A 10,620-nucleotide genomic window follows, 5' to 3' on the forward strand; every position below is an offset into this window, starting at 1 on the left:
AAGACTGTGTGTTTCAATGCTCATAAGAACTGAGAAGCCCAAAATTTCAGAATTAATTGTACTTTTTTTTGACCACTGAAGAGTAGGGGAAAGTAACTTCAAGTGAACAGTGCTTCCTAGTTCCCACTTGAAGACCTTGACCGAGGGCCCCCTTCTGTGACCTCCCCTTTTCTGTCTAGAAGAGTTAGAGTCTAGAGAACCTTCCCCTTGCCACTGCTGACCCTAGTGAATGCTTCTTTACTAAGCTACACTTCCATTTTATTTCATGGTTCATAAAAAGTACCAGTGTTTCTCGCTGGATAAGGAAGGTAAACATGGGACTAACAGGATGGTTTTGTGGATCAAAAACGCTCATTACCAGAGTCCTGTGACCTGAAACCCTGAAACCCACAAACCCACGGAAAGGTGGAAAGAACGAACTGGCCCCACTGACTTGTTCTCTGACCTCTACACACATGCCGTGACATACTTGTGTCCAAATACACACAATGATATATAAAAATAAAATGAAGCTTTAAAATAGGGGAAAAAAAACATTAAGTAGTATCATAAAAATTAAAAAGAGGGAGCTGGAGAGGTGAATGGCTCAGCATTTAAGGGTACTTGCTGCTTTTGCAGAAGACCTAGGCAGCTCACAGCTGTCTGTAACACCAGTTCCAAATGATCTGAAACCCTCTTCTGGCCTCCTGGTCTCTATAGGCACCAGGCACCCATACATAATGGTGAATCGGCCTTTTTTTTTTTTTTTTTTTTTTTAATTAAAAAGAATATTATCAAAAAGCTGTTTATTATTTTTATTGTATCATTTTTTATGTATGTGTGTGCCTGCTTGTCTGTATGTACACATGCATGCAACTGCCCATGGAGGCCAAAAGAAAGCATTAGGTCCCCTGAAGCTGGATTATAAATGATTCATGAGCCACTAGATATGGGTGCCAGGAACCAAACTGGAATCTTCTGCAAGAGCAACAGGTGCTCTTAACCACTGAGCTATCTTTCCAGCCCATGTGTCTTCTTTCATAGTCATGTGCACTAAAAAGCAGGGAACTTTCTATCATACCCAGTGGGGTTTTATGATCCTTTAAGGACCTATCCTGATTTTTATCCCTTACAATACTGTCGTCATTAGAAAGACTCCCTTTGTGAGCTACCCGTTTCCCCATCTTTCCTAGCAGCACCTCCCTTGGTCTGTCTTAAGGAGCTGAAAATAGCTTCTGTAAGAAACATGGGATCTGTGAATGCTAAATGATTTCCCTGCAGCAGTGTGGTGCTTGGAAAGGAGTACTCAGTGGTACGCATCTGTAATCCTGGCCTTAGGGAGACAGAAGCAGGGCGATCAAGAGTTGGAAACCAGCGTGGGCTACTGACATGGTAACACCGTCTCAAAAGACAAAACAGTTCATAGGAATGCCCAGAATATGAGTTTGTGACTGAAATGTATCTAGATAGACTTAAAAGATGTCACCATTTCAGTTACTAGTGATAGTTTTCCCAGCCACTACTCCATAAAGGCTTAGAGGCCAAATACTTCTGCATTATCTCTGTTAAGGAAGGTATGGATGCTACGTGGTTTATGAAAATGAATAGCCAGATATTTTAGCCATCTAAGCAAAAATTTGACAAGTGGACCAAGATTTCTGCTAAATTAAAGTATCAAGTAGCTGCATAGTCCGTGAAGTTGCAGCTGGCACGTTTCCTACATGCCAGTCTTGCTAATATGATTTCTGGGCTCACAGATTTAAGAGAGCTGGGTTTCCCTTTGCAGGTCAACCATCTGGCCTCTGCCTTTTTCCCATCCCAGATGTAGTCAGAGCATGCTGCTGTACCCCGCCGTTCCTTTCTTTTCAGCTTTAGTCTAACAAAGGTATTCCTTTGATGAGACAGCGTCACTCCCCGCAGGTTAACATGGCTTCTAGTCTGCTTAATCTACCGTGAAAATAGACGTCGACATCACTTGCCAAACAGCTGGTTCATTCCTACAGCCCTGCGCCTGCGCCATTCCCTTGAATTTCTATTTTTTTCATTCTTCCTCAGTTTTAGATCTTAATTTCCTTCCTTTGATATAGTCTCAATACAAGCTCTATATGGAAATATGTAGATATATGTGCCATATATATTCCATATATACATCTTGTATTCAGACTATATCTTGTATACACACACACACACACACACACACACACACACACACACACACACACACGGCAGCCCAGCTGCCTGTGAGTTGCTTTGTAGCCCAAGCTGACTCCGACTCCAGCCTCCAGCTCCTCCTTCCTGAGACTCTGAAGAGCTGCAGTCAAGAACGTTGCTGCCACACCCAGTTCCCCCAGTTATTCTCTCTGCAGCCTCAAAACCAGTTCAGAGAGCCTCTCACCTGCTGGCCAAAAATATATATATATATTTGATCTGCTCAGTTCATGTTGCCCTGTGGATAGAGGTGAAGCATTTCATCATTGCCCAACCTGTATTAGCCCAGACAGCACAAAGCAGCTTTTTATTCATTTATTTCTTTTTGGTGAAGACAAGAAACATAACAGTAACATTTTTCCTTCAAGCACACAGGAGAAGACAAAGGACTAAGGTTCTCATTTAGTGTGATAGCAATGCTAGCCCCCACACTGTTAAGAACATGTCAAGTATCACTACAGCAAGAAGTATCGGTAAGACAAGTTACATTTTTTCTTTTTGAAACCACTTTTACAAGACATAGGAACAGTTTACAAAGTCTTCAGACTTTAAAGATCACATTGTGCGGATTGTGTTTCTAAGAGTACAGCTGTATATGAACAGACCCCAGAATAAGTTAAATCTAGTAATGAATATTCACGGAGGTCTTCATACTGCAAAGGACAGAGATTCAAATGTTTGCACTTGGTCTCAATTAGAAGCAAGAGGCAGGCTTGTAAACATCAATTCTGCCAGTCAGCTGACAGGGAATAATAGGGTTTGGTCAAGCACAGTGGGATAAGGAGTGTACACCATTGATCTCCCACAGACAAAGGTCACTCCTCGAACATGAAGAAAAAACACCCAGACTTACATCTGTTTACAAAAGATCTATTGGTGAAGTTGAGAATTAGGAAAAACTATAGGAAAATCCTCCAAGCATTCCCTTTAAATCCCAACCCACCTGATTTCTGCATTCTGCACTGGAACATGCCTCAGGGACCCCTGCCCCCAACCCTGCCCCTGCAAGACGTCAATCATCACAGCATGCCTAGAAGAACTCACTCTGCAATGGGCTACCCTTCCCCTCCAGTCCTCTTAAATTCCCAGCCTCCACTGAAGGTATCCAGACCTCCTGAGCTCTGGAGGAGCCTTAGACAAATCCTTTTAAGTTAGAAAGGGAATGGGCAAGGGCTACCACTGCAGACTCAGCACAAGGAGCAGCACCGCTGCCTACCCACAGGAGCATGTCCGGCAAATCCAGACTCCACACCCCCCATCCCTCAGGAGATGCTGGGAGTCTCCCACAATGCACTCTACAGCCCTCTTCCCCCTTTGTTAGGATGGAGACAAGGAGAGAAATTCAAAAGCTGATAAGTAAAGGCCATGGCGGGGCAGACATCAAGGATGACGCACATTGCTGCTCTGTGGTCATTCTACAGGCCCAGGCGCGAAAATGACCCGCTCTGTCTTTAGAAACGTGGGACCCGGTGCCGTGTTAGTTGCATTCATTCACATCCTGCTCAGGGGCTGCAGTTTGTCCTTGAGCTGCTTCTTCCTCTTCTCCTGGCTTCTCAAACTAGAGCTTAAGAAACACACAGCCTCTGGTAGAATGGAGGAGGAGGCAAGAGTGGAGGTGGTCTCCCTTGGAATTTTCAGACGTTGCCAAGAGAAGGGTGATGTAGCGAGGGCAGCAAGAGATTTGGAGTCTACTTGACAGTACCTTTTTTCTGCCTGTACACAATGGGTGGGAGAGGATTTGGGGGGGGGGGGACAACAACCACCACCACCACCTTGCTGCCAGGTTTGTTTTTCTGTCTCTGGGTGTAACTGCTTCAAAGAGAGAGGAACAGGGGAAGAGAAAGAGAAGAGTCAGTAGGAGAAAAACAGAGCAAACCCTGTGTGCCACAAACGATGTCTAACTGCCCCGACCCAGGCAGCTTTGACTTACTTAATCAGAGTGGGTGTGAACGCAGGAAGAAGGGGATTACCTGCGAAGTAATTTTGTTGGCTAGGGCTCAGAACTGACTGCTAGAAGGGAGCCGCCATTCCAGCTATTTGTGCCTTGGGCACTGCCACATGGGACTACACATCCTGCCCAACAGCGAACAGAGTCATGGGTAATAATAGTACAGTAAGGGGGTCCTGTGGGCTGCCTAGGAGCTTAGGTCCTTAGATAGTTCCTGAGGAACAGTGTCGGCCTGGGCAAAGCTCAACCAGGAGAGAACTAGTGGGCAATTGCACAGGCCTCCATACTCACCAGTAGCTGATCACGGTGCACAGTAACCAAAGGTACAAGACCAATGTGGTAACGTAAAACACTCCTCACCTGTTACTTCACTCATACCTAGTAGTCAAACCCACCAGCCACCTGCTTGTTGTACCCGTAACAAGCAGGATACATAAATAGCAAAGGCCCAGGAAGACAGCTAGGATCAGTTGGAATGTCCTGTTGGGCTGACTGCTGGGTTGGGATACAGTTCCATCTTGCAGTGGTCAACGTCACAGTTCATCACAGTACATATAGATATCAGGGACGCAGCAGAAAGTATGAAACCTGGCCAGTTTCTTGGTTAAGGATGTGTCAAGCTTTCCTGTGGTAGAGAACCACTTTAAAAAACTGGAAGAAGACCATGATCACAGACAGGGACCAAGCCATGCAAAGGAAGGCAGTACAAACTACAGCATTGTGGGCTTAGCAGAGAAGCAGTTTGGAGGCCATGCACTTGGAATACCATGAACACTATGCAGGACATCGTGATGGCCTAGAGAAAGAAGAGCAGAGACTTGGAAGCCACAATCTTGAAACTACTGGAGACTTAGAAGAACCAAAGGACACAATCCAACAGGAAGAGAAAGCAGACAGGTGACTGCATGCTGCTGGACGAGCCGAGGATGTGGTGGGACTCTCCCGCAGAAGCTTCTTGAAAGGACAGAGCTTAGCCAGACTGGAACCTGAAGGACCTGGGACTCTCCACTGGCTGTCTTGGTGGGACGCGAACTCCTCTGCGTGGCCCATCGCCCATCAGGTAGTATTGTAGGGGGTTGGACCACAGCTCCCCTTTGATAATTTCAGCTATTCTGTCGAATTCTAGGAGGCTGTGATCTGAGAACCAATTGAAGAAACTGGGAATCGTGTTCCCCTCCCGATTCCTGTGGATATGGGCCTGGGGTTCTTGGCCCCGGTGCCAGCGGATTGGAGTGGAGAGCGACACCACTCGACCAGAGGATCTGCGCTCATATTCCTTGACCAGCCCCTCATTTCGGAAGTAGGGGTTGCTTTGAAAGATGAACTTGAATTTGCAGCCTGCTCTTGGGTGCTTAAGCTCCTCCACCTCCAAATTGATCATGTATCTCATCATGTCTTCATCTTGGCCACTGATCATTGGTGACAGCTGAGGGTGGTTCCGAAAAGCGGTGACCCAGAAACCTGGGATGTTTTGGATGATGAAACTTCTGCGCTGCATGTGGAGCCTTCTCATCCGCCCAAATTTGCGTTCCAGCTGGAGGAAGGCCCTGTCGGCCTGCGCATTTACGTTTGACAGCTCTTGATCGATGGCCTCCAGCGAGTCCATACAATTGATCTTCGGGGCCCTGGGACGATTCTCCTCCTTCCCTCCTCCAGCTACCTTTTTCTCCTTCTGTGCCCCCTTCTTTTCCTGCATCACCGCCCCCGCTTCCCCCTCCTTCCCCGCGGCTGCAGAGATGGCGCACTTGGTCGCCGTCATTTCCTTGGTCTTCTTTGCCCCCGGGATCATCTGAGACCCCAGGCCCACCGCACCACAGGCTTCTAGAGCTTTTTGCCCAGCAGTGCTGCGCGGCTCTCCAGGCTGACAGCCATTTTCTTTGCTGTCGTCGGCTGCCACCGGGGCTGAGGCTGCGTCCCCGCCCTTGGATGGAGACGGAGCATCCTCCAGCCCCTCTCCGGCCGCCGCAGCACCGAGATTCTCAGCCGCTGCAAGGCAAAGCGCAGGGCCGCAGTGCTCGGAATCCGGGGGCGCGCCTCCCTCTGCACCGGCCTCACCTGCAGCCTCCATCGCCCGCGCCGCGTCGGTTTCCTCGCGGAGCTCCTGGTTCTGCTTCAGATCCAGATCTTCCGGGGCATGGGAGGGGGTCGTGGTGTTAGCGAGAGGCAGCTCGTTGCCCTCATCCAGGCCGCTCATTTTGGCAGATGTCAGCCCTGCAGAGGAGTCTTCCTTGTCCTCTACAGACGCAGCGCAGCACCGCAGTGAGTGCTTAGCTCCACCCCTTTTCCTTCGGGGCTGCTGCTACCATGGCAACCTGTGACGTCAGGGTAGCAGCTGCGTCTAGCTGTAGCGCGAGAACTCGCTACCCAGGTAATTATGCTTGTCAATCAAGTGTATTCTTTTTGTCTTTTTACACGACGCTGTGAATTTAATCATATCTGGGAGATTGCGTTTATTTACATAAATGGATGCAGAATTATATTAACGTGTATTCGTAAATCTCTGAATTAATTTCAGCAGTATCTAAACCACTGTCTCAAAATAAATTAAAAAATAGGAGCTATTGTCTAATGAAATCAGATCTCATCGAGCTTCTCAGAAATAAAAAATCGAATTCGCCAGCTCACAGGCCTTCTTTATTTCAGACAGAAATTCATGGCGGCTGCTGAGGAATTGCGCAGAATCCGATTTTGAAAAAGAAGTGTCGTTGCTGTTTTTATTTTCATGCAAACAAGACATTCAAAAGGTTAATTTCTATTTCTGTGATGATTTTGATGTTGGTATACATTGCCTGATGTCTGTGAAGTGACTGGATTTCTTCATTTTTGAATGAATAGAAAACTGCTTCTTACAGGTGGCCACATGAATGCCATATGCACAAATTTAGCCTTTAGGTATTGCTGGAGGAAATACAATCTCAGAGTACTTTAATTTCTAAAATGATGCATATTAATGCTCCTTTGCCTTTAGTTATAATCTTAGTTTCTGCTTCATGCTTGTGGGTATGAAGACAACAAACATTCGCCTGAATTTGCTTTTGTGAGGGTAGAAACAATGATCAGGTGTTTTTTGTTGTTGTTTTGTTTTTCCAGACAGCTAAATTATCATCTCTTTAAAATATCCACTTAAAAAGAAGAAAGTCAACTTAGAGAATTTATGTTTAATCACCGCTGTCTCTTACTTTGCTAAAGTCAGAATGCCAATGTTAACCCCCTTAAGGATGGGTAAGACCAGAGAGACATAAATTCTGCATATTTAGTGTTTCAATGCCTGTTAGAACAAAGTGTTACAGCTCCTTTGCATTGGGAAATTAATTGATTCTCCCCCAGAGTATGGTTATGCTCAAATACGGGTCTGGGAATGAGGGTTTAAAGGAAAACAGCATTACCCCCAAAAGTCTACTGAGGGAAGTGGTACCTGGTTCAACTAAGACTGGAGGGTGAGGAGAGACTGGAGAGAGACTGGCTAACAATGAATATCATGAAGTTCAACGTTTTTTCTTTCTGCTCCAAAGTTGGTTGTCCCTACTCAAAGATTGGCCTCTTCTTGCTAGAAAATAAATCAGTTATCCAAACAAAATAAAAATGTGCAAAATGATTAGCTCCAAAAATGTGCAAAAAAATATAGCAATTATTTTTCTGGGCCCTTTCCATTTTCTCTTAACAAATGTTCTACTTGCCTTACTGAGCTGAAATCAGTGTGTTGTTTTACTTTCTTGGTAAACATTGAGCTGCAATTGATTTTGTGACTTTTAAGTTATTCTTTGACATCCCACGGGTTTTTTTGTTCGTTTGTTTTGTTTTTTCCTTGGAGCTGAGGACCCAACCCAGGGCCTTAAGCTTGCTAGGCAAGCACTGTACCACTGAGCTAAATCCCCAACCCATCCCACGGTTTCTTTACCTAAAGACTCTTCACACTGTTGTGGAAGTAACAGACAGTCTTGGACTTCAGCCTAGACCAAGATGCAGAGAAGCATCAAATGCTGAACCAAGTTACAGGGCCATTCAGAAGGAAGAAAAAAGTTTGCTATTATATCACTTCATAACAATGAGAAAACTGCATGTGAACTTTTTTTTTCTCTTGTATTTATCTATGTTTTAAAGATTTATCTCTCTACCGATGAAACAACCCTGCCTTCATCTTTGATTTGGTTATACCTGTCTTCTAAATCATTTGTTTACCCCTCACAGCCCAGCCCTCCTTTAAATGTCTATAGAGATCACATTGCACATTTAAATCACAATGTTTAACATATCCAAGAATCCAGGAAGCACTGAGAAATCAAGCTGCCCACCCCTACAGAGACAAACCGCCTCTTCCTGGCTTGGTCTTTTGTACTGCTTACCACCTTAGCATTGTTAATCCTCTGAATTCCTGTAGTTCTCGTGGCTTTCGACACCCAATTTAGAACTTACCTAGGTTTTACTTTTTAACATTCTTGGTTGTTTTATGATGACCATTTTTCTCATCCCAGCAAGACAATGATGCTACCTAGCAAGCAGCTCCGTTGACATTTAATACAGTACCAGCTAGTATCTCATAGAGGGTTTTCATTTACTGGGAAGTCAGAAATCCAAACATAATAATCAAATTGAAACAATTTTACTGAAGTATATAGTAAATATTAACAAATTTATGAACTATGCCCTGTTATTCTTCTGGACTGTTTTTTTTTTCAGAATAATAATATTTCTAATTATATGTTCATTGTGAGTTATATTCAGTTGTGCTTTTGTGTGGGAGACTGTGGGAATCCAGCTCCTACCTTTCCCACATTCTCTAAGGTTCTTAGGAGGAGGAGAGAAGGATAAGAAAATATCAGATATAAAGAGAGACCTGGATGACCAGAAGAAAGACAGAAACACAGGATAGCTCCGGGAGGGCCTGGGTCAATATCCACCAGCCTCGAAGGTCTATTCAAAGGGCTTTTTACAACATGCCAAGGGGAGAGGCAAAAGACCTCCCCCTTGCTAGATCAAAGCACATCTTACAGCCAAGTGTAGACCCTTCCAAACACCTGGTAAACACGCCCATGACCAAATCATCTCCTTGTGCAGTCCTGCTGGGTAAAGCGAGCTCAGATTCTCTGACCCTGAGTAGTTTGGGCCTCCACACTTTTGTATACTTTTACATACTTAAATATATGACCTCTACTTTGCTTCAGATGGAACCGAAGTGAGGAGAAGTTGATTTATGATCACACATCGAATGGTGAAGCCTCGCTCTGCACCTGCATAGTCTGGCTCAGAACCCTGTGTGCTCACTAACGATACTATCCTGAAAATATGCAAAATGTACAATTAAGAGAGCACTTTTTGAAACATTAAGACCACATGCCATCGAGGCCCTGCGTTAAACCCTCTCTCTAGCCCTCCTAACCCTGTCAGTCATTTCGGGGTGCTATAACAACACATCCTAGGCTGGATGAACTATGAACAAGAGGGATTTGTTTCTTGGCGTTCTGGAGACTATGAAATCAAAGTAGAGTTGCTGTCTGGTGAGGACCTGCTTCTTGGTTCATAAGCAGCACTTCTTGTTATGTCCTTACATGAGGAGGAGGAGGAGGTTTGGGGATCTTATAGTGGCACTAATCCCATATTAATGGGATCCCATATTAATCCTCAACTGAGCCCTCAATAAGCAGATTAATTGATTCTCAAAGACTCCACTTTTACCCTCACACTGGGGTTTGTGTTTCAACATATTATTGGAGGGGCATAAACATTTGATCTACAGCGTCTGTTTCCCTCACACAACTAATAATTGTGGGGGATGTACCTAGTTCTTAAAGAAGAAAAGAGTTATTAATTATATTATTAATTGTGTGGGATCCTCCAGTTTAATACCTTACTAGTTCCGAATCCATTTACTATCACTTTTTATAATAAATATTATGACTGTTTTCCTTTCTTGAAATTCACATAGTACACGATAATGTATAGGGAGAGGGGAGACAGAAGAGATGATCACTGCTCTGTCTTGTATTGTTCTAAGTGAAGCTGGGGTTTGAAGAGGGTGGAAATTTAGTACGAATTGCTTGCTAGAAGTTATCTCTCTGGCGAGGACACCACAGGCTGTGTTCTGCCATCGCTGGACCAGGCACAGTGGGAAGAAATGAGCAAGTATGTGGTGGAGAGATAGGCAAGAACAAGAAGCTAAGGGGGTCTCTGCACTTATGAAGAGAGGTGGAACTGGATGGCAGTGAGGAACACGGTGATGTGAGATCACCGTGCTCAGCTACCCAAACTGTGGTGATGTGTGGGCCCCTCCTGTGGCCTAGGGCTATGTCTAGGTCTATTGTCCCCATGCGGCCCAGTCTGGATTGATGTCAGTGGCCCATGCTACGACAGAAGTCTGTGAGAATGTCTGGCATCTGTACTGCTGCCAGAAGCCGTGTTGATATCTGAGGACTGCCCTGAGATGGCCCTGTCCACCTCCTCTTGCCCCCCAGCCAACACACAGTGGGAGAGTTGGCCCCAACAGCATG

General features: G+C 45.1%; 1 protein-coding gene across 1 annotated transcript; it reads right to left on the bottom strand.

Moving 5' to 3' along the window:
* Positions 1 to 2,484: 2,484 nt before the first annotated feature.
* Positions 2,485 to 6,414, bottom strand: Tspyl4 (TSPY like 4). Its single transcript, XM_036168599.1, has one exon. The coding sequence runs from the start codon at positions 6,327 to 6,329 to the stop codon at positions 5,106 to 5,108; it is 1,224 nt and encodes a 407-aa protein (XP_036024492.1). The 5' UTR covers positions 6,330 to 6,414; the 3' UTR covers positions 2,485 to 5,105.
* Positions 6,415 to 10,620: the final 4,206 nt, after the last annotated feature.

This window comes from Onychomys torridus, chromosome 19 (genome assembly GCF_903995425.1).
Source record: "Onychomys torridus chromosome 19, mOncTor1.1, whole genome shotgun sequence".
Lineage (NCBI taxonomy): Eukaryota > Metazoa > Chordata > Mammalia > Rodentia > Cricetidae > Onychomys > Onychomys torridus.

Excerpts from the sequence above, each read along its gene's own strand:
- Tspyl4 (XM_036168599.1), bottom strand. The coding sequence starts at position 6,329 with ATGAGCGGCCTGGATGAGGGCAACGAGCTGCCTCTCGCTAACACCACG.